Source organism: Electrona antarctica (genome assembly GCF_951216825.1).
Source record: "Electrona antarctica genome assembly, chromosome: 14".
In the NCBI taxonomy this organism is placed as follows: Eukaryota; Metazoa; Chordata; class Actinopteri; order Myctophiformes; family Myctophidae; genus Electrona; species Electrona antarctica.
This window is the reverse complement of record NC_136795.1, coordinates 24965520-24990513: the sequence shown is the minus strand read 5'-3', so window position 1 is coordinate 24990513 and position 24994 is coordinate 24965520. Positions and strand designations below refer to the sequence as shown.

General features: G+C 42.6%; 1 protein-coding gene across 1 annotated transcript in view; it reads right to left on the bottom strand.

The window, feature by feature from the left end:
• LOC306937111 (antiviral innate immune response receptor RIG-I-like) overlaps positions 1-24417 on the bottom strand; it is a gene marked incomplete at its 5' end in the record, with an annotated part of 30731 nt that extends 6314 nt beyond the window's left edge. The window contains 15 exons of the mRNA XM_079520778.1: positions 1457-1594; positions 1848-1996; positions 4493-4663; positions 4858-4957; positions 6279-6427; positions 9862-9997; positions 14133-14299; positions 15001-15265; positions 15405-15447; positions 18064-18149; positions 20071-20147; positions 21341-21516; positions 23181-23346; positions 23631-23729; positions 24396-24417. Coding sequence (XP_079376904.1) covers positions 1457-1594; positions 1848-1996; positions 4493-4663; positions 4858-4957; positions 6279-6427; positions 9862-9997; positions 14133-14299; positions 15001-15265; positions 15405-15447; positions 18064-18149; positions 20071-20147; positions 21341-21516; positions 23181-23346; positions 23631-23729; positions 24396-24417 — 1944 coding nt within the window. The remainder of the gene's footprint in view (positions 1-1456; positions 1595-1847; positions 1997-4492; positions 4664-4857; positions 4958-6278; positions 6428-9861; positions 9998-14132; positions 14300-15000; positions 15266-15404; positions 15448-18063; positions 18150-20070; positions 20148-21340; positions 21517-23180; positions 23347-23630; positions 23730-24395) is intronic.
• Positions 24418-24994: the final 577 nt, after the last annotated feature.

The window sequence follows — 24994 nt, the reverse complement described above, 5'->3', positions numbered from 1 at the left end:
GTTCACCCTGTTCACCCGGGTGTGATTTCATTACGTCATTACAACAGGGTGGCTTTGTTGTGCAGAAAAAATGAGCATGGTTGCTATGTTCACCCTGTTCACCCGGGTGTGATTTCATACAACTGGCTTTGTTTGTGCAGAAAAAATGAGCATGGTTGCTATGTTCACCCTGTTCACCCGGGTGTGATTTCATTACGTCATTACAACAGGGTGAACATAGCAACCATGCTCATTTTTTCTGCACAAAAAAGCCAGTTGTAGGAGTGGTTTACACCACTCAAAAAAGCCAGTTGTAGGAGTGGTTTACACCACTCAAAAAACTATCTAAAATAAAGGAATTTAAGATCATTAAAGCTGGGCTCCAGTGCATTCTGCCAACTTCCGGTCCAGGAATTGTTACTCTTCGCATAGCACTTCGCCAATAGAAGTCTCCTGTATGTAGAAGAGCCACCATTGGACTGGGCCCATGAAGTGAACAGAGTTGTCGTAACTCTGTTGTATTTCAATGGCTCTGGTATGGCTATCCAGGGTTTGATGAGGTCAGTGTCGTGATCTTCATATATGGAGATCCAGGTGATGATAGTCAGCTCCACGTATGGAGATCCATCCATGTGTTGTATCAACTTCGTTCATTTGCAAGTCTGATCGTGTCGCAGCAACCACAGTGGTTATCATGAGACTGTCACAATATGGTCATATATTTACATTCCCTTCCCATATATGGGCTTAATATTGAGATCTCCATATATGGGCATAACAGGGATTGTATTAGGGCATCGGCTGGGAATGCCCATATATGGACCTTTTTTTCTTGACATTCCCATATATGGGGAAGGGCCCCTGGCAATGTCGTCTAGGTCGCGACTACATATATGGAGATCCCTGATGATGTCACGTGTTGTCACGTGATGTCACAACTCACGAGGCATGACCATATATGGAGGTGTGGGGTGACGGGTGGACGGGACTGACGAGAAATGTTAATTGTTAATTGCGACCACAGGTCGCATTTACTATGATGAAATGCACGTTTTCATCATAGAAAATGCGACCTGTGGTCGCAATTAACATATTATATTATATATTATTCCCCCCCATCCCACCTGCAAAGAAAATCACTGTTTAGCCAGATCCTTTTAGAACGGAATCCAATTTATTGGAATAATAAGAGTCTCCAATCAGCCAAACTGAATAATTTCAAGGATATAAAACAAAATAGTCAACAGTCTCTCATCAGTCTTTTTATGCTGCATATATAACAATAGTTATCCTTACAGGAATACAACAAATCAACTATCTGAACTGCACACATCACTGGCTGGCTGCAGCCTCTCAAAACGGATAGTATGCATTGGTATTTTCTCTATGATGGATCGAATTGAGTGTTCTCATAAGTGTGTCTGTGTGTGTGTGTGTGTGTGTGTGTGTGTGTGTGTGTGTGTGTTATATGTTATACCAAGACTCTGATGTCATCAGAGCTACACGCTTTGCGTCGACATTTTACACAGATCAGTGTGTACTCTCCTTCCTGCTTCACAGGAGGTGAAGGCTTCTGCTGTCTTTGAACCCTGCCTTGATTCTGGAACTCACACATCTAACACACACAACACACACACACACACGCACACACACACACACACACACACACACACACACACACACACACACACACACACACACACACACACACACACACACACACACACACACATTCTAATAAGTAACTTATGTGTTGAAGCATGCATATTTGAAAGTGCACAATCTGTGTGTGTGTGTGTGCGTGCGTGCGTGCGTGCGTGCGTGCGTGCGTGCGTGCGTGCGTGCGTGCGTGCGTTTGTGCGTGTTACCTTGTCATCCAGCTCCTGTGAGTGTGTTTGTATGTAATGTACAGCCTCTTCTACGATGGATTCTTTCTGCATGTTCATCTTCTCCTTATCGATAAGCTCCGTCTTATTGGACAGAAGAATACACTCACTGTCCTGAGCACGACCACGCCCTGACACGCACACACAAACGCACGAATGCGCACGCACGCACGCACGCACGCACGTACGCACGCACGCACGCACGCACGCACGCACACACACACACACACACACACACACACACACACACACACACACACACACACACACACACACACACACACACACACACACACAAGCAAACAACTTATATCAAGGACCCAATTTGACTTTAATATAAATGTACATAAGTGGTTCTCAAAGTGGTGTCCATAGGGGGACATAAAACCAGGTGCCAGGTGAAGAATGAACAGACATTATACATACGTGCAGTAAGAGAAGTAACCTATTACTCTCCTCTTATCACAATTAACCTAAATTAAAGCCATAACCCTTAACTAATAGTAATATAGCATGATATGCATGTGTGCAGTAGGGTTTTTATTATTGTAGCTTACAACTATAAATTATTCTATATCATTCTATTATATAAAATATTCAAATATTTTCCAATCCTACTATAAATGCCCCACGTCTCTGCATGTCTGTCTGTCTGTCTGTCTGTCTGTCTGTCTGTCTGCGTGCGTGTGTGTACGGTTGTAATGCACGTAACTCGAGAACCGCGTTCCACACCCACACAGGGAGTGCAGTGCCCGGTATCGAGTCGGTCGGACCCACGGTTCTCCAGAACCACCACAAAAGGCTCTGCTCAGGCTCGGCCAGTGGGCCTAATCAGCCTAAGTCCCCTCACCTGTGCAATTCCCAGCCTCTGCCTCAGCCAATTGATTGCCATGGCAACCCCACACCTGCAAATTGATTACTTAAACCAGTACACTTTTCACAGTCAGTATGCACTCTTCAGGCATAGGCAGACAGACAGAGGCAGACAGTTGGTGGCGAAGTGTCCTTGAGCAAGACACTGAACCCCCAATTGCTCCTGACTAGACCTGTACGTGCCCGTCGGCCACCGGCCTACTTGAGAACGGCAACTTGGGAATATAATAATACCCGTTGTCAACTTGTCATAGCACCGGTTTTAACTTTATCTGTCTGTGTCCCTTTTGTGCCCATACTGTATATGGAGATCTCTGTATCTGTCTGTCTGCCTCTGTCTGTCTGCCTGTGCCTGAAGAGTGCACCATACTGACTGTGAAAAGTGTACTGGTTAAGTAATCAATTTGCAGGTGTGGGGTTGCCATGACAATCAATTGGATGAGGCAGAGGCTGGGAATTGCACAGGTAAGGGGACTTGGGCTGATTAGGCCCACTGGCAGAGCCTGAGAAGAGCCTTTTGTGGTGGTTCTGGAGAACCGTGGGTCCGACCGACTCGATACCGGGCACTGCACTCCCTGTTGGGGTGTGGAACGCGTGTGTCGAATGTGAAGTCGGTGGGGTTCTCGAGTTACGTGCATTACAACCGTACACACACACGCACGCAGACAGACAGACAGACAGACACGCAGAGACGTGGTGCATTTATAGTAGGATGTGCTGGTTGGTGCCTTGCATGGTTTAAACTTTCCGCCGCCATCGGTGTATGAATGTGTGTGAATGGGTGAATGTAATGCAAAACCTATGTAAAGCGCCTTGGATAAAGGCTTATTTAAACTGCAGCTTATAGAACTGAAGTCAAGTTAAAACTCCCTCCTAAGGTGAGAAAACCTGATTTGAATGTCTCTCATTCAGAGATAGTACTACAATACAAACTACAGTACTATCCATCATGCATTAGCAACCTACTCCTATTGCACAACATTGGGTTCAGCAATGAAGCCTCGTAATGGTTTTAAAATTATTTGTCTATAAATAGGCATCAATCTGTGAAGTCCGGGAGCTCAATCTGGGTTCCGGACAGTCTCAGTGGGTGTCTATAGTAATAATATTATCTCTACACTTAATGACTGCCATGTCCGTCTTTATGCTGACGACACAGTCATAGTCTGTGTCGCAGACTCAGCAGTCAGCACAGCTTCTCACCAGGAAGCTGCAGCTTGCTTTTAATGCTCCCCAGGTTGCCCTGGTAGGCTGATTTTAAATGCAAGTAAAGCCTCGACACTGTGTACCATTCTGCCCTAAGTGGGTCACTGGTGACAGTTATGGTACACATCATTAATTTGTATGTACACTTTATGGCAACGCAGGCTTATGCTCTCTGTCTGAGAGGCGTGATAAGCACTGCATGGTATCTGTTTATTTGTAAAGCCCTCTCAGGAATGCTTCCCCATATTTGTTCTATGTTGGATCAGAAACCTAGTAACTACCAGACCCGCTCCTGATGCTTAATTTTTGGTTTATCTGTTTTAGTTCTTTGAGTATTTTGAGTGTTTTCTGTCTCTGATTCATGTACTCCCTTTATTTCCTTTATTTTAGATCGGGAGCCGCATGGGTGAGTTTTAACCCAGCCACAGGTTAGTTGTAACCGGCCGCTCATGACGGGATTGACCGTGTTGTCAAACTCATGCCTGTCGGACTGTTTGTTAGTATGTCTAACATGAGCCTGTGAGCATGCGTAGGCTATGTGTTCTTACCTCTGACTTGTATCATTTTGACTACATTTCCCACATTCTCGTACATGATGATCAGGTTGCATAGTGGGAGATCGATGCCTTCCTCACCCACTGAGGTGGCAATCAGAAGGTTGCTCTGATTGGATGAACTTTTGAACCTTTCCAGAACTCTCTTGTTCAGAGTCATGTGACCTAGAAGTCAGCACGCACGCACGCACGCACGCACACAAGCACGCACACAACCACGCACACACGCACACAGTCAGTCAGTCAGGCAGGCGCAGGCAGAGACAGACAGACAGACAGACAGACAGACAGACAGACAGACAGACAGACAGACAGACAGACAGACAGACAGACAGACAGACAGACAGACAGACAGGTACCAGAGCCAGTGAGTTCAAGTTGGTGTCGTCTTCTTCCAAGAAGAACTTCGGGTTTCAGAGATTTCAGAACGTCTGTCTCTTCAATCCACCTTTTCAATGCCTAGAGAGACACACATAACAACTATAACAACATCATCCAAGTCTTGATCTTAAAACTCATTCTCTGCCAAAGACGATTTTAGCTAGATGGCACTCTTCGCTAACCTATGTTTGATTCTCATTGAAACCAATAACTAAATGGTGGGCAAGGATAATGGATGACACTTTGTTGACATAGTTATATTTTACTTCATCTTAGCAACACTTGCCTTCATGGCCCCTTGTAAAACCAGGTCTTGCAAAGAGCTGGTCAACTTTTCCTCTCCTGCAACATGGGCTTAGTTAAAGGGATCGTAACATTAAAAAAAAGGTTTTTGTAATATATTTGGAGTGTGGGTGAGGCCGGGTCAAACGGGTAGGAGTCAAACTTATCAATCACACACTGACACACCTCATCTTTCGCATCAGTTTTGGCCCAAAACTATTGGGTCACATAACACATTCACTCTTTTCGATTGGCATGGGTGTTGTGAGCTACATTTTCAGCAGTGCACCAGCAGTTGCTTTTCATTCTGAAAGCTGCTAGACAGACTTAAGTTTGTTACCCTTATTCATTGTGCACTCAATCCACATGTTGGAGAAGGGGTTGCCTGTTATGGACTGATTGAAGTCAGTACGAACTACGAAGGAAGGTGACCTGATCAGCAGGGAGAGCTGTCAGCAATGCATTGCCCAGAAGATTTTGTGTTGTTGTCAAGTGAATTTCCAAGTGCAATAACATTATGTAGTGATATAACAATTATATAAATAGCAGCCAATCATTGACTGTCTGCCAGTCAACTTAGAAAGGTTGGAAACCCCTTACACCGGTGCTGCTGCGACACGGCGTCGGTGACACACACCCCCTGGCCTCAACATGCAATATGTTGGATGAAATACAGTAAAGTCAAAGATAGCGAGCGCTGATAAGAACGGGTAACGGGGCGGACAACGGTTCCATTATTTGATGGGCGGGGCGGGTCTCGTTTGTAGTTTGATATAATCACGGGTGACGGGTCAGTCAATGCACAAAATATAGCACTGTGGCTTCCACCTGTTTCTTAAAGCCGATTGTACCTGGCACACTGATTGGTTTGATTAATTTAACGGCCAAACCACACCTATGAATAATCCAGGGCGTATTGTGGAATGTTGAGCATCCCCTGATTGAGGTTGCAAGACTTCCCAGTTATTATAATAAATAAATAAATAAATAAAGGATTGATTGATTTGATTCATTGCAACATTTTTACACACACACACACACACACACACACACACACACACACACACACACACACACACACACACACACACACACACACACACACACACTCTCTTACATATGCCAGTGCTCTGGTTTTGACAAACACAACTGTGCTGGTGTCAGGTTTCTCTCTGTATTTGTTCTGTAGAATATATTGCAGCTTAGACAGTTTAGGGTTCTCATGCTGACCTCCAGTGGTCAACTCACGCAAGTACACCTCTTGATCTACAGAGCAGGGAAGCAGAGAAGAAAGAATTATAGCGGGGGGCGGACTTGTAAGAAATCAGATTTGGCTTTTGGTGACTAGTTTCTGAATTTTGGTGTGGTGTTAGGTATGGGTAAGCTGTGCAAACGCGTTGGGAGCGCCCCCTAGTGGTCTGTTTGCACAGATTCAAATATTGGTATGGCTGAAAACCAAACTAATTGATAAAAGACATTTTTCAATGGATTCTGTTACTCCCGGCAGCTCCATCGTGGACAGCATCTTGAAAACGATGCCTTTCAAGTTGTTCGTTTTCCGTAAACTTTTAGTATGTTATTTAGCACACCCAATGGTAACAGAATCCATTGAAAAATCTCTTATATCAATTATTTGGGGTTCCAACCATATACTGACATATCTAATAGTGATTTCATTGCAAACCGACCACTAGGGGGCGAACCAAATTAGTTTGCAATGTTTTTTGAAAACCTTATGCCCATACCTAACACCATGCCAAAATTCAAAAAGTAGTTACGAAGTGCATAATTGTTATGATTTTTTACATATTAAATCCCAGTCCATAGGCATTTAGTTCATTTTAGCCACCTTGGACGCCATCTTGAAAACAATGCCTTTCTGGTTGTTCGTTGTTCCTAAAAATTTAGTATGTTATTTAGCACACCCAATAGTAACAGAATCAATCAAAAATGTCTTTTATCAATTATTTTGGTTTTCAACCAGACCACTAGGGGGGCGCTCCCAACGCGTTTGCACAGCTTTTTGAAATCCTTATACCCATACCTAACACCACACCACAATTCAGAAACTAGTCACCAAAAGCCAAATCTTGCTGATTTCTTACAAGTCCGCCCCCCGCTATTAGAAAAAGTGCCCTTGGGGCACAGGTCTCCACCAGGATAGGAGCATGTGTGATGTTTGGACAAAATGTGTAGCAGTAATATAAACATGTGTTTTTTGTTTGTTGCAATATATAATGTGTCTCCTGGTGGTTCTATAACAGGGAAATGTTATAGATTATAACAATATATTCATAGTGGTTACTGCTTAGTAATGTTATATAAAGTTTTACACAGATCGGTGCAATCAGGTAAAAACACGAATGGGCCAGTTATAGTAGCCTGGTTAATAAACCAGACCGAATCAGCCGTTGGCAAAAAAAAGTTGCCTACCAGCGGATTACGGTCTGGCGAGGCTCAGTAGCACGCCTCTTTCCTACAGCAGAGAACAGGTCGGACCAATCGGGACACGGTATGCAATATGGGCGGGCTTTGGTACAGTGACGTTCAATGCTTGAGACCTTTGACTGACAGTAGCTCTGACCAATTGCGTCAAAGAGAAAATGTTCCCCGGGAAATGAAATCCAAGTGGAGCCAGCCCAGACTGATATACCGCGACAGTGTTGTGTGATATTAGTCTGGCTTATTAGCCAGGCTACAGTTATAGTGCCCCCATGAGGCTGATTTGAAAATGTTCAAGTGGCATGTCTTCCTTGGCGTAGTGGGAATGTGCATGCAACATTGCACTGAAATCACACAACGTGTTCATGATTTGCAGCATTTTGTTCAAAATGGAGCACACCTTTGAAAGCCATTCTTAGCCAATTAGTCTGAAAAATCTAAAAATATCATGTTTGGACAAAATCTGTAGATGTACTGTCAAAAAATGTGCTTTGCAAAAATCTGCCTCCTGTTGACGCTATAACAGGAGCGTGTGAAAAATGTGGGGCATAGGTTCAGCTCTGACATCCAGGGAGTGTGTGTGCAGAGTTTGGGCCAATTCTACAAATATCTTCTAAATACTAACTAGCTAGCTAGCCAACTAGCTTTCTTTTTTTTTAAAAGAAAAAAAAGTTGCTACATCAGTGGTGCTTAAGCCTTTTAATGTCAATGATCCCATATATATATATATTATATATAGCCTGTATAGAGCGTCGCAGTCCCGCCCCCTTTCATGACGACGCCAGGCCCAGGAAATAGTTTCCAATGCATTTTTCCCATAGACATTTCAAAACGTATTTATTTAAAGACCTTATAAGCGTCGTACAAAGCCAACTCTTGTCGTGACAAATCATGACAACAAACACAATATTTTGGACCAAACAAATAATTACAAAGAAGAAAAACAACAAAAAAAGTGTTGTAACTGATGGATAATTTGGAATATTGTAGATCTGTTATTTTGTGGATGGAAGTTTCCATGTTCCCAATGACCATGTATTTTTCATGCCCTGTATCCCACTAAATTACATCTCATTTCTGCCCAGCCTGCAGATAAGTATTAATTCTCCCCCAGTCAGCGAGTAAGATAAAGAATTGTTGTTTCCCGAGTGTCTGCCTTTCTGTGGAAAACACCCTGTTATTCGGCCTTGGTGCTTTGCCAGAGCAGACAAGTTGTCTCCTAGTTATGTTAGCTGGTGGGCTTTAACTTAAATTATGAACTACATTTAGATGATTAACTACATATCCCATACATTATGCTTCCTGGTTTGGACAGGAAGTGACAGTGAATCATCCTTTGGCTGTTTGACACGTTGCTCTGTGTAGCGTATTCTATCTGATTAAAATGATATATATGCTGTGTCCATTTTGTGGCAAGGCAGAGAGACATTTTGTAATTTGGCTGTATGTGGGATCTGTCCTGTGCTCTCTGAACTGAAAATGAATCGACAAAACCATATGCTCTGACTGGACAATCCTTCTTCCTGGTGGTCTCATCTTTTCTATTGGGTATTTAAAGGTATTTTTCTAAAGAGTATTTCCTGCTTAAGGTAACATTTGGATATTAAAAGTATTCCTGTTAAAGCTAATTCTCAACTTTATCATCTAAATTTTTGCCAATTGTTAGAGGCTCTCTGCCTAGATTTGTGGTGCAGTATTTATTTGTACTCTGATTACTTTAGAAAAGTATTTTTACAGTTTTATAGTTTCAGCTCTGTTGCAGCTCAGTAATACAGTATTATACAGTCCTTTTTATCATTAGTAAATCATTAATTGTCCCTTCTGCATTTTATATGCAACAATTGGTCTTCGATCCTTCCCTTATCTTAAATATTTCCAACAGTAACCTGCCGTTTTCTTCTTCTTTCTAATTATTTGTTCAGCCCGAACAATTGTGTTTGTTGTCATGATTTGTCACGACAAGAGTTGGCTTTGTCCGCGGCGTAAACGTAAATAAATACTTTCTGAAAAGTCTATGAGGAAAATGAACGGGGATTTATTTTCCGGGTCTCTCGAGGGCCTATCAAAAACCTCGAAAGTTAGGTAGTTTCCTTCCGACATAGACAAAATATTTATAAACCACTGCCTTAGGTTTGTGTAACAGTGACTGAGTGAGTGAGTGAGTGAGTGAGTTAGTGCGTGAGTGCGTGCGTGAGTGCGTGAGCGAGCGAGCGAGCGAGCGAGTGAGTGCGTGCATGACTGCATGTGTGTACTTGTACCTTGAAAGTACTGGATGAGCTGTTTCTCTGTTTCGTCATTTCCTGCCTGTTTGAATTGCTCTATGAACACAGACAGGAAGTCCAGTGCATCTTTAGTCCTGGCATCCTCATTTATGATCAACGCATCATTGTACTTCTGGGGAGAGAGAGAGAGAGAGAGAGAGAGAGAGAGAGAGAGAGAGAGAGAGAGAACCATATGGACATGTTAGGCTTGGCTGCACACAAGGGCACAACATTCAGATGTTTCCTTCTCTTCTAATTCTCCACGTATTCTAATGTTGCTATAATCAGCAGAAGTGTCAATTCCTTGTGTCAATTGTGTTCATGATAATAGTGTTGTCTATTCAAAGAGGTTATTAGATTTGCGTTGTGCATTGTGCACGATTCCATTCAGTCTGTTCAGTTTCATCAAGTCATTGTGAAGGAAATAATAAATTACAATAATATAAAATTCCCCATAATCAGTAAAACGTATGTCACTGTAGACGGATGTTAGGTTCTTTGCTTATGTAGGATGGGCATTGTCTCTCACTCTGCCCATGGCCCATCCTCTTCCCAGGCTTCCACTAATCAGTGGGCTGATTGCCTACAATATTTAAGCAGCACACTGTCTGCCTGTGTTTAGGGGTCGGCCTTCAGCTGCCACACTTGTCCATGGTGTGTACGTTATTCCTGTCCTCACTGACCAGTTTCCTTTGACAAAGCTGGCCCGTTGGGCTGTAGTTTGTGTCCATTATGCTTCAGTGCAGGTATGTGTCCCTTTCTTTTAGTGAGTGCCTGCAGTGAATATCATGTTATGGTTGTTTCCTCTTTTAGTCCCTGTGTGAAACCGTACGTCTCTAAGAGTACTCTACCCCTCTGTTTTGTGAGTCGGTGACTGGACCACGCAAAGTGTCCATGGGCACCAACTGAGCCTTGTCTTATTAATTAAATTGTAGGCTAACACAGTTGCTTATATTCCAGGCTAGAAAGAGGAACAACGCTGCTGTCTAGCCTTTGCTAGACAGCTAGCTACAAATTAGTGCTGAACCACTCTCTATTTTAAACTATTGATAACTATTTGATGTTATGATGACATAATTATTCTTAACTTTTGTATAGGCCTATACGTGAATAAAGCTTTGAACTTTCTTCTTGCTTTATTTAAATGTACAATGAACTGTGTGAGGAATTATGTATTCAGGTGCTTCATTAGATCAATTTTAACCCTTTCCTAGGGTTGCAATCCCCAAAGTGGTGTAGTCGCATTTGTACCACCCTGCTACACTTACATTAATGTGACCAGATTTGATTGAGAGACTGCCATCGCGCAAATTCCAGCTTTTCACCAGAGGAGAAAAACTTTTTTGTTTTTTTTCTCCAAAATGAGTTAATAGCACAGGCAGACTCTTCACATACTATAGCATGTCTGAAATAAGTGTCAGAGCTGAAATCGACATGTAAATATGAAATATATGCTTAAACATGTAGCTAGGTGTAATGTTAGAGACCACAAAAGTGAACCTTTCAAGCCTGTTTTCTCAACTCGCTGTTTTCTTTTATTCTATACTCCATAAGCCATATCTCCAAAACTAGTGGGCCAAACTGAACAACCAATATGTCAATTGCTAATTGCTCTGGATTAAGAGCGTCTGCTAAATGCCTAAATTGTCAACTTCATACGTGTTTATTGAAAACCAATCAAAGGCTAGAGGGTAAGGAGCAACAAAGGGTAATGTCCAATGTTACGCCAGAGTTCATGTTTAATTAATCCAGAACTGTTAGATAAATTCTGACATGTTGTTTACACGTCATGTCAAGTTGGCCACTCCATCATATTCTGTTATCTGTCAACTCAGATAGAACTTTGGCCCAGACCGTGTTCCATATACAGTAGGTCATATTTGGTCACCTTACCCTTTTATCATCATTTTACTCTTAGCCTACTGCCTGTTTACTCCGGGTTGTTCTCCTTATCCTATTTATGTCATGTCACCATCCACGTGCCTAATCATCTCAGCCCTATATTATCCTTTATATTATTTTATCATATTTATGACGCCAAGTTCAGATTCACTGTCTCTATTAGACTTTCCCCAGTCAAGTTAACTCGCATACTGAGAGGTCTATTTTGATATGAGACATGTATTTGACCTTGGTGCCCATGTGAGAAAGTAGATAGCCGGCCATTTCTCTGTTGAAGAGTTCACAGCTAGCAGGGAAAGAATGTTATCTTCAGGTTGCCATAGCAACGCCAGCCTCTGTGCTTTCCCGGTCTATGGCCCTCAATGACGGAACCAAGGAAGATGTCACGATACCAGTCTCATCATCCATGTGCTGGTCCAATGAGTGCTCGACAACCAGCGCCACCGTGGGATATTGCGGAAATGAAGCCAATGAACGTTTATCAACAACTGACGTCAGATGCAGTATATGCCTGGGACATACTGTGAAGGGGAGTTCAGGTTCAGTTCGGATCCATATTGGAACAATTGAATACTCTAAATTATAGTGATGTATTGTACTATTATTATTATTATCTGAACCATGTAGCACATTCTCTATGTAAATTGACTTTATTACCTACTAAAAAGTACAGTTAAAACCTTAAACTTCCTCTCAGAACTTTATTTCGTCTGTCTCCAATTCGTTTTTAAGGTATCCTTCTATTTTTTATGGTACCGTGGCTGTCATTCAAGATTTAAAGGGCACTCCACTCATTTGTAAGGTAAATACAGCACGGTATTTGGTCTCCCTGCTGGGTTATTGAAGGTATATATATATTTACAGTCCTTTCTAATTAGCATTACAGAATAGATATAATTTATTTTTATCCATTAAATGGCCTTTCTTGCCATCTTTCCAACAAGAACACAAGCAGATCGCTGTAATTTAAAGTTCTCTATAACCAGCAAGGTGTGAGTGATAATTCTGTACATTGAGTCTTTAGTCTCAAATTGTAAAATCTGGCTGCCTCGCTGGCCAAAGTTTGCTTTTCGCTTGATATCGTTTCATAGAGACAAAATAAAGATTTCTAATTACTTTGGAGCACTTAATTAATGTAGAGCGCTCTTGGCTATTATGCATCCATGGTTCTATGCACAGTGAGCCTGTCACCAGCCGACATCTACTTAATACTTGATACTTGATGATGTTTAATATCATCATTTATACAACAAACATAAATGTATTTCCAAGGCAACATGGCTCTTCCATGGGTAGCGGGAGAGAGGGGATAGCACTGGGGATAATAGCTTGTACAGTCTTCTCAAAGGTAATGGTATCTGGCACTGTGAATAATATTAATATTGTAATGCCCAAACCACACCTACAGTATGCATAATGTAACAGTGCAGGCATTTTAGGAATAAAGGTTGGTTTCCAACACCCCTTGCCCAATGCTAAATCGCTAAATTTGACTGAGGGACTGCCATTGGATTTTTTTTATTTTTCGTTTTTTCATGTCATGTGAAAGCAGGGAATCATAGCTTCAAATTGACATATTGGTTGTTCAGTTTGACCCACCAGTTTGTTTTTATCCCACAATTTTGTAACCCATTTTTTTCACCCAGTGTCAATTATCTAATGTAATCCTGGGCGCTACACTTCCTCTACCAACCTGGGAGGGCAGCGAACTGACCTCATGCCTCCTTCTATGCATGAGGATTCCGACCAGTTCCTTTCCCCTCCATCAGGCGCCCCGGCTGGCCAGGGGGAGGTAGTTTAGAGACCAGGATTACTGCATTTTTGTGAGGGTACCTACCCTAGGGGAGAACATGCAAACTCCACACAGAAAGGCCCTTTCGCCAACCCCGCCTCGGATATTGGCACTGATGACGCGGAGGAGGGAACACGCCCCCAGCGTCCGCAGCGGGAATCGAACTCGCAGGACCTTCTATCTGTGAGGCGACAGCACTACCGACTGTTCCACCGTGTCCCCTGCCCAATCAGTTTTGAAGATATAGCTTATAGAGTAATGTCTTGCAGAAAACGGCGAGTTGAGAAAACAGGCTTGAAAGGTTCACTTCTGTGGTCTCTAACATTACACCTAGCTACATGTTTAAGCATTTATTTCATATTTACATGTCGATTTCACACTTATTTCAGACATGCTCTAGTATGTGAAGATAGTCTGCCTGTGCTATTAATTTTGGGGGAAAAAAAGCTGGAATTTGCGCGATGGCAGGCTCTCATTCAAATCTGGTCACATATAGTGGCTTTAACCAACTTGGCCAAAAATAGTTCCCATAGATTATATAATTGGGTGTGTGCGTTGTGCCTGTGTGTCTCACTCTGAGGTGTTCAGTGTAGTTATACAGTGCTCTACAGGCATGACTCTGCTTTTCTTCACTTATGTCATCCCGTTGTTGGACCGTGTATCTTTTCTGAACATCAACGATCCACTGCTCATACTTCTTGGATCCATAGTCACTGCAGGATGGAATGGACGAGAGACTATCTGCGAGAGGGAGAGATGGAAATGCATACATCAAAATAAAAACAATCCCACTATTTAACATGGGACTTAATGTACAGTACACTGCGCAAAAAGCATGGAATACGGATGTGTATATTACAGGAAACTCCTGTTAAACTTTCCAACAAACTCCGGTAAACTCCCGAGTTGTACCATCACACCTGTATATTACCGTCTATTAATATGCCCGCTAAACTTTACGGGCAAAATGCAGTGCCCATAATTGCACCGCTGGCTAGCTGCAGTTAGAGTTATGCCTGTTCAAAGTGCATGTTATCGCTGCTTGCATATATATCTTTTTATTTTACAAATGTTCACGTACAAACTTCTCTTCAACTGGGGATTTCAGTTTGTAGAACATTTCATGCAAATTGCTAAAAAATCCAGGCAGAAAAAGAAATCCAGGTTTAAGCGTTTTTCAAACTGCTCAAAATGGCGGAAAATCTGAGGCCGAACCTTACTCGTCAAAGTGAAAGATGTGTTCCGCATGAGTCAAGGCACATGTGCAAACAAGGTCTTGTTGGCCAAACGAGGCATGATTTATGCATGTTCAAAATTAGCATTTTCAATTGTGTGTGTGTGTGTGTGTGTGTGTGTGTGTGTGTGTGTGTGTGTGTGTGTGTGTGTGTGTGTGTGTGTGTGTGTGTGTGTGTGTGTGTGTGTGTGCATGAGTGTGTGCGTACCTATATCATAGACACGTTTGGCCTCAGTCTCTATTCTTCTCATGAGGTCCTGAATGACTCTGATGAACTTTGTACTGGATCTTTCCTCTACCAGACAGAACTCTGAAAACACAGTAGAAACATGGTGAATACCGGTAGATACATTATAAACATGGTAAATGTACAGTAGAAACAAGGCAGACATGTACAGTAGACATACAGTAGAAACATGGTAGATATATACAGTAGAATTCATATTATGGTATTTACTAACTATGCTGAAGTTCTACGCTTTTTACAAAAAATGCACAATTCTATAAAATATGTTCCAGTGTTCGCGCACGCGTGTGTGTTGGTGGGTAGGTGTGTATGAGAGTGTTTACCTTTCTTAGGTACGCGTACAAATGATCGCGTACCTAATAAACCTCTTTGTTTTCCTTCACAGTGGAGATGACCTTGGAATTTAGGCTGGACAGACAGAAGTAATCAATAAGGACAGACCGACCAGACACCAAGGGCTCCATTTTCGTCACCACTAAACCCCTTATCCCTGCCAACATAAAGGTGATGTTGTGTTGGAGGGAGCTGCCGTCCCAAGACCCTGTCCCCAAATGGCTGCAATTGGAAATCCTGTCATGTGGCCCCACGTCCCTACATGCTTTCCTCTGTTCCAAACTCCTGTTAGCCGAACCTGCGTCCAAATACACCTCAAATTTAATTATTAAACACTCTGTTAAGAGTCAATTTGTGCTCCCATAGTAAGTGTCGTGTTATTTATGGGTGTGCGAGATGTATTCTCAGATATTGGGGAAGAAAATATATATAGATTATGGTGTCTAGGTGTATTTCCAAAGAAGAGAGAATTACAGCTCATTGGTGAGTTAAGGAGAGCCTAGGAGGTCATAAATGCCAGGCCACTTCCTTGCTGGGGGTTTGGCTGCTGGTCAGCATTCCAGCTGTGAAGGGTCTATAGTTTATGGCACCTCCCAGAGCAGAGTCAACTCACACAAGTAGAACATGGCAATGGGGAATAAGTAACTTCTATCTTTAATTCCTTTCAATTGTGTAATGTGTTCTAAAAAACCTATTATATATTGGGTTGGTAAAAAGCCTAAATAATAAATATGTGATAGTCTAACAGCTAAGGTCAGCGGTGCAGGCAGGAAGCTGACTGCACCACAAAATGCCTCTCAGAGGTGCAGGCAGGATGGTCAGTGGCATCTGATTGGCCGAAAGTGTTAGCATGGAGGTGTGACATCAGTCATAGAGCTTGCTTTAATATACTAACAAAAGCAATGATAGACCAGATTCACCAATACCAACGAACGTGATGCATGTAGCAGGCAGACGCCAGCGGTAATTATATGCTATAATGTATTATGCGATATAATTGTGCATTATTCATAATCTATGTAATATGATGTTAGATTGTAACCAAGTGTTATTTGTGTTTCTTTTCTCCATTGATTAATGGCAATTAATGGAAATTGACTGAATGATAAGGTAGATTTAAAACCACATAGTGATACACTTATCACTGAACTAAGTCTGAGAGTCATCAATGACAAGCTAAGCTTTACCATGATCTGGGAGAGTTTTAGAGTGTAAAATGATAGCAAGTAAACCCTACCGACAGAGCAGATAGAACTTCAGACCAATAGGACTGTGATCCAGATTCCGGGATACTGAGATCATCTTGTGTTGGGGGGAAGTGTGAACAGAACGTGTGAATGTATGATTGTAAGTGTTTATGATTAACATGAATTAATAAAAACCCTATAAAATGCACGTTTGAGTTCATCAAATATAAGCTATTATTGGAGCATTTAGTTCACCCTGTGCGTGTTAGTCACTCTTGTCTGCCTATTGCATGGGCTGGTCGGAGCCCCGGCATAACATCGCCAAATAACCGAACAGTAAGAAATCATAGTTTCAAACCATTATAGATGGAGCATTCAACATTTGGACTGAAAAGGGCATCACTTCAATCGGAGATCTTTTCGACAAAGGTGTTTTTATGTCTTTCGATCAAATACGGTTGAAATTTGATATTCCCCGCTCTCACTTTTTCCGATTTTTGCAGCTTCGTAATTTTGTAACATCTATTACGGTTTCCCAACACAACCACCATACTCCCTTTTAGACTCTATTTTAAAGCTCAATCCACACTCTAAAGGGGTAATTGGGTTAGTTAATCTTTATTAAAGTCATTTGACCTGGAACCACTTACCTCATTAAAGAATCAATGGGAGGGAGAGTTAGGGACACAAATTTCTGATGATGTTTGGAAGGAAGCGCTGGATAGGATACACTCCTCTTCAATCTGTCTACTCTAAGGCATACTATTATTCAGTTTAAAGTTACACATATGTATATTTGTATGTGCCTTTTATTTCAATGTATCTTTGTTAATGGTACAAGATACCGGGGTTGTGGCTCTTTCAGAGCGGGAACTCTGGGAGGAGGGAGGGGTAAAACTCTATGCTACTCATATGTGACTTGAACAATTAATAAAGAAACTTTGATTAAAAAAAACCCTTATCTTTGCCTTTTTTTTACTATTTTGCAAAACATTTTTGAATAGTTCAACTAGCCAATCTACTGTACATTGACACGTTGTGAGCTTGTAGACTGGCCATTTTAACTATTCAAAAATGTTTTGCAAAATAGTAAAAAAAAGGCAAAGAAGTTTAGGGATAAGGGGTTTAGCGGTGACGAAAATGGAGCCCCAAGATTTTCTAACTAGCCAAACATCACCACAGAGACAGCAGTGTTAGCGGTCAGACACTCAGCAGGCCTCGTTCATAAAGCTCTTTGTAGTGCAGGCTCGATTTGTGCGTATCACAGCTGTATCAGAAGATGAATAGGCTCTATGCACAGCAGGCAGCCAATGAAGGCTCTGTTCCATTTGGTGTAGAGTGTTTCCAGTGAGCCGTGAATGTGCTTGTGATTTATATTGTTTTAGTTCAGCAACGTACCATGGACAGTTTTGTAGAAAGGATGGAGGTAAAATATTTTAAAAATGAATATTTCCATTGCGTGCGTGCGTGCGTGCGTGCGTGCGTGCGTGCGTGCGTGTGTTACTTGGCACAGAGTCGTGAGATGTTGGAAACAGCCTCGCCTTTGTTCTTGAAAGACCCGATTCCTACAGATGCAGTCAGACCTACAATCTACACACACACACACGCACGCACGCACGCACGCACGCACACACACACACACACACACACACACACACACACACACACACACACACACACACACACACACACACACACACACACACACACACACACACACACACACACACACACACACACACACAGTGTTGGGGATAACAGTGTTACAACACAGCACCTCAAAGGCCCTTAAACAACCAAAACATACTGATCAGGCTACTATTGGCCTCACTCCTAGAACCCACCTCACCCCGGAATAATGGCTTAGGGTTGACAGAATCTTGCAATGGGCCTGGTCTACAAGATTTGCGACATCACCATGATACCTACCATGTACCTGTCACTGTCTAAATACTTCCTTAATGTCAACGAAGTCCACAGACTCCACACTCACAACACCAGAGGGAGTTCAACAAACTACGTGCAACCCAGATTCGACTCAAACAAGGGATTACATTAATTTCGCTCCTATGCCACTAAAATGTGGAATGCCCTACCAACAATCATTAAGAAATGTGAATCCCTTAACTAGGCCTACTTCAAAACCGTTTTTTCCCATACTGTAGGCCTACGTGTTTTTCCCTTTTTTACTTTCTTTATATGGTGATTTCCTGTTTTTCATAGAAGTGTATATTTGTACGTCTTTAAATGTTCTGATGAATTCAAAATGGAGGACACTGATGTAAACAAGTCTTAGTGCTTTTCATGGTTTCGTCCTCAAAGTAGCAGTTTTTGTATTGACTTGTGCTTTCGTTTTGAAATGTACGCATTCTACATACTGTGAAATAACATTTTCAATCAATCAATCATGTCTTTCAGTTACTTTTTCAGTTACCTTTTCCAAAATAATGGCGTTCCTTACATTTAAGACCTGACCCTGTTCTCTCTGGAGGAAAAGGAAAAGCCTTTAATGAATGAATGAGCTTGTCTCTGTCAACAAGACATGCACGCTGACGCACGGTCCCGGGTGTTACACGAAAACTGGTGACCGTGACCGATGCCTTGCAGTCTGTGGTGATTGCGTAATCATTCTACGGTATTCAACAGGCCACCACTTTTGGTGTGACACGGAGGCTGATGTCCTTCGATGTGTATAACAGGATACTGCACAAGTTCTATCATAAGTCTAATGGCTAGCTCTCTCTTCTTTGTGATTGTATGCGTGAGTGTTACATTAATGCGGGGGACACGAGCAACCTGAACAGGCTGGTCAAGGAGGAAGGAGGAAGCTATAGATAGAGGAAGCTATAGATCCCTTGTGGGGCTACCCTGGAGGAGGTGATGAAGGTGTGTGTGTGTATTGCGAGGAAGCTTGATGCTATTATGGAGATCGTGGGAAGGTTTAGCAGCAGAGGTAATGATAGATTAATCTTCCCCGTGGAGGCAACTAATAGACTCAGACAGTCCTTTAATTGTGCCGCTAGTTGAAGCTAGCTCAGCCCGCTCAGTAGCGACGAATTGCTTGGAAAACAAGCAGTTCAGTACATGCATTCTCTTGTATTGTACTTTGTCTTGCAATATGCAAGCACTTACTGATGGTGTTGCATTGACTGCAATGTCTTTCCATCATGCAATGTGTATTCTAACCAATGCACCACAATTAATTTCCCTTGCAGGATCAATTAAGGTCTTATATTTAGAAAAAAGCGGAGATCCGGGCACACTTAATAGTTAAAAAGGAGGAAAACTTTATTAAACCGACATGTTTCGACCTTTTTAACTGTTAAGTGTGCCCGGATCTCCGCTTTTTTCTATAGATGTGTTATCCCGATTGAACCCCGCAGGAGCACCTATTTTTATATTTTGTATACCTGCACATCTCCTGAGCACCTGGTTGCTTCCTTGCCTAAGGTCTTATGTTAGCTTATCCTCTAAAAACACAGATACATGGCGTGTGCGTGCGTGTGAGTACCTGTGGCAGTGTGTCTCCTGTATTATCCAGTTGGTTGTCCAGATATTTGAACATGATGATATTGTATGGATCTTTACCTGTCAGAGGAAACACGCAACACACACATTACTTAGGCTATACTATAGGTTTGTAACGATTCTAAATGTTAAATCAAGTATACATTGTATTATCATATTATCATTATCTCCTCCTACTTTTACTTTTGGTACTTTAAATACATTTTGATGCCAATACCTTTGTACTCAAGTATTTTTGTTTCCAATATGGCGGAGGCACAGTGCACTGCCACAGGTGCCTAGCTACTGGCCAATCAGCGCATCTTTTCCGGGACTTCTCAGGATCTAGGGTTCGCTCTATTTGCGCACTGAGCGGCGCACTGGTGCATATACCTCATTGAGTGCTCTGGCACCCTATTCTGACAAGTCCCAGAACAGACGCGCTGTGATTGGCCAGTAGTCACTTTGAGAGAATGTGAATTAAAAACAGTGAATATCAGCGTATGCAAGGTTGAGGCCAGAGGTTGGGTAAGATCTTGTTTTGTTGAAGCCTGCATGTCAATTATTTTCTCTCCGGAACGCGTTGCTGGCCCTTTGGGTTTAGCTCTTTCCTCCCAGTGTGTGCTTGTCGAACAGGTACTCGGCCATCTTGTTGTTTGTGGCGTCCATGCAGCGTGCTGTGCCTCTGACATATTGGAGTTCAATATGTTGCCATAAGATTACATGCAGTCGCTGCATGTACTGCAGAGTATTATATTGCAGTATAATTTTACAACAACAACAGAACAAATTACACTCATGTGAAGTGAGGGGCGCGGCGAGAGCAGTATTTATATCAGCCAGATGGCTCCTTACGTTGTCATTTACTGCCCTAAACAAACATTAAAGTCCATAGACTTGGCTGGCAAAAAAAACCAAACATCATAACTACCCTAAACAAACATTAAAGTCCATAGACTTGGCTGCCACATGACGTAATTTGAATTCGTTAAGCCATGCATTTAAAAATGTGAGTACTTTTCCCACCACTGCTGTAGAGCTCTAGAGCCTGTTTGTTTTCTGCTCTATATGTTAAATGTCTTGAGACAACCTGTTGATATGGCTGATATGGCTTTACAATAACATAGAAATTAATTTAGTAATCTACTGTACGTTGTGTTGTATATCTGTAGTATTATTGTTGTGTTGTAGTATTGTTGTGTAATGTCAATGTGTAGCAGTAGCCTAGTAGTAGTAGTAGTAGTATTAAGTAGTAGTAGTAGTTGTTGTTGTACCCGTAGTGTTGTGACACTCATCAAAGATGAGCAGTGAGAAACGGGAAAGGGAAGTGATGTCATTTTTCTGCAGAGCGTTCACGAGGATCTGAGGGGTCAGCACGATGATGTCATTGGTCTCAACAATGGAGCTCAGTGATATTTGGTCGGCCTGTTCACCACATAGTCCCTTAATCCTAAATAGAGAGAGAGAGAGAGAGAGAGAGCAGGGGCGGCCTTAGAAATCTGGAGGCCCGTTTCAAGACCAAATATGAGGCCCCCATATACCTATGACATAATTATTTTGTTGATACAGCCGTATTGATACAAATAGTTTGACAGTTCAATATCACACGCAGCCATTACTCTCGACAATTATCAACAACACCACCTCTCCTCATCCTGTCGTCCCTTCACAATTAAAGTGTCTCGATCCCCTTTACCTCCCAATGCTGCACATTTTACCCAGGTTATTAACATAAAATAGGTGTAACTTAACATTGTGGGAGAGAGCAAGGCAGTGAGTGAGCGAGATAGAGAGGGCCAAGAGTGGCGGGGGTTGACTGACGCCTGACGTTCAGTTGGAGCTTGGAGGCCCCCCTGAGGGTGGAGGCCCGTTTCAATTGAAACTGGTGAAACATAGCTAAGGCCTCCTATAAGAGAGACATTATGTTTTGATTGTATTTAGAATTTGAAGCATAGATTGTCTCCCCCTCTTTCCTCTCCAATATTTCATGTGTGTTTGACCATCACTGCCCTTATGTGAAACCCTCAGAACTGAGCACACACCTGTGATAGCAGCTGAAATTAAGTGGCCAGACGACCTCTCCCACTTTCACTAACTATACCTTCTCCCTCTCACTATCATCTGCAAAGTCCTCTTCTATTGCGCTGAGATTCAGTCCTGTGCCTCTAAACCAAGGAAGCTCCTTTCCACCTTCTCCACCCTCCACACCTGTCACCTACTTTGATAATTTCCCTGGCGATTAGTGATGTGGAGAACACGGATCAAAGTTGCTGACATCAGAAGCTCTTTCTTAAGCACGCCTGAAAAGTTGAGCCCGACACGACTTGATTTTTTCTGAAACTGTTTGTGGCAAAAAAATACATATTTTATGCGTATCAAAATAATCACAGAACTGGGTTGTCCCGATCCGATCACGTGATTGGAAATCGCGGCCGATCATTTTCAAACAATTGGAATTTGATGGGGAGCAAAAAAGATTAACATGATCGGGACATCCCTAGGCCTATCAATATCCATATCATGGATATTGTCTGTGATTTTGATTTAAAAATATAAATATCGAGAAAAATCGGTATCGGCAGATACTCAAAATAAAATGATCGGAATAAAAAAACAACGTGATCGCTACGGTTTCACCTACAGTATGTGTGCAAAAATGTGTCCAGACTTGCAAAAAAGTCTCTTGGATCCATAGGCATATTGTGGCGTTTTAGTGCATGTTATGCCTCTTACATGGTTTGCACTTTAACAAACTGGTCAAATCCACCTCAAACTTGCTCAGCATAATTAAAATACCATGAAAAAATAGAATTCACCAAAATTGGGGTTTAGATTACAATGTTTTTAGTCATTATTGCTAAAACATTAACATGCCAGTTTTGACTGCTGCAGAATGTTGTTTAGACTTATACTAGGTTTTTACTCTTTTAAGGCACTTTACGTTTAAGCACTCCAACATACAGTATGGACATTTGCTCGGAAAGGTGTGTGTGTGTGTGTGTGTGTGTGTGTGTGTGTGTGTGTGTGTGTGTGTGTGTGTGTGTGTGTGTGTGTGTGTGTGTGTGTGTGTGTGTGTGTGTGTGTGTGTGTGTGTGTGTGTGTGTGCGCGCGCACCTGATGTTCGGTATGAACTTGAAGTATCGTTGAAACCACTGCAGCTGCTGTTCGCAAAGAACCACAGTGGTTGCCATGAAAACCACCTTTGGCTTTTTTGAACCTGGATGCGCGGTTTTCAGGTGTTGATCACTAATCGCCAGGGCAACCCTCGTCTTCCCACAACCTGCAGGAGCAAAGAGACAAGCTCCGGCAACAAACTCTCTCTGTGTGTGTGTGTGTGTGTGTGTGTGTGTGTGTGTGTGTGTGTGTGTGTGTGTGTGTGTGTGTGTGTGTGTGTGTGTGTGTGTGTGTGTGTGTGTGTGTGTGTCTTCCAGTTATGGTACTGGTACAACTTTTTAAAGCAGCAGCACTCGCCCAGCAGTCCGCCGTCACTCCTCAGGCGGATGCGTGAACGTGGCGAGGTCACTCTCTCTCTGTGTGTGTGTGTGTGTGTGTGTGTGTGTGTACCTGTAGGTGCACATATGATAGTGTTTTGTCTTTCATAAACTGGCTGAGCCAGTTCTGTCTGGTATTTTCTCAACTTCTCTCCTGTTGTGATGCCTTCATCTGGAGAAAACACACACACACACACACACACACACACACACACACACACACACACACACACACACACACACACACACACACACACACACACACACACACACACACACACACACACACACACACACACACACACACACACACACACACACAATTTACAATTTACAATTTAGGCATTTAGCAGACGCTCTTAATCCAGAGAGACTTACATTAAGCAATAACAAAAAGCATGGCATACATCACATATATAAAAAGTAGTTATCATGAATCATGCGTAAACTAGCCGGGCAAGCCGGCCCAGCCGTGAGCACCACAGGCCCACCTCCCCCGCACTGTCGGGGAGGTGGAGCATGAGCGCGCGCGATAGGACCCAAAATGGACAAAGTGGACCAACGCCATTGGTTTCTACAGACAGTAAATTAAGCCCATTTCTTTCTATAGAGAGTATGCATGTGCATAAATCCATCCATCCATCTATCTTCAACCGCTTATCCGTAGTTGGGTCGCAGGGGCTCTACCAGAGAGCTCCAGACTTCCCTCTCCAGAGCAACATTAGTGACTTCCTCCTGGGGGATCCCGAGACGTTCCAAGGCCAGTGAGTCGATGTACTGTAATCCCTCCATCTGCGCCTTGGTCTGCCCCAGGGTTTCCTCCCAGTGGGACGTGCACCGAGGACCTGCCCGAGAGGCATCCTAACAAGATACCTGGACCACCTAAGCTGGCTCCTTTCCAGGCGAAGGAGCAGCGGCTCTACTCCGAGTCTCTCCCACGTGATTGAACTTCTCACCCTATCTCTAAGGGAGATGCCAGCCACCCGTCGGAGAAAACTCATTTCGGCCGCTTGTATTCACAACCTTATTCTTTCGGTCATGACCCACACTTCATGACCATAGGTGAGAGTAGGAACGAAGATTGCTCGGTAGACAGAGAGCTTTGCCTTCTGGCTCAACTCTCTTTTCGTCACAATAGTGCGACTGCAATACCGCCCCTGCCGCACCGATTCTCGTGCATAAAGTGAGTGGCAAATCGAGTGGCAAAGTGAGTTTAATGTTGTTTAATGCAATCAGACTTTTCTGTTTGGATGTATGGGCTGTCATGTCCAGAAAGTAGTTATTTGTCACCGAGTAGGTGTTCCCGCCTAACTTCTGGGTATTAGTATGATGATGATGATGTCACGCGCATACCCTCTATATCCGGTCCCCTTGGTTCATCATTGGGAACTTGAATTTGAATGATCACAATTTGTTTTAGCTTAGAACGATATTATT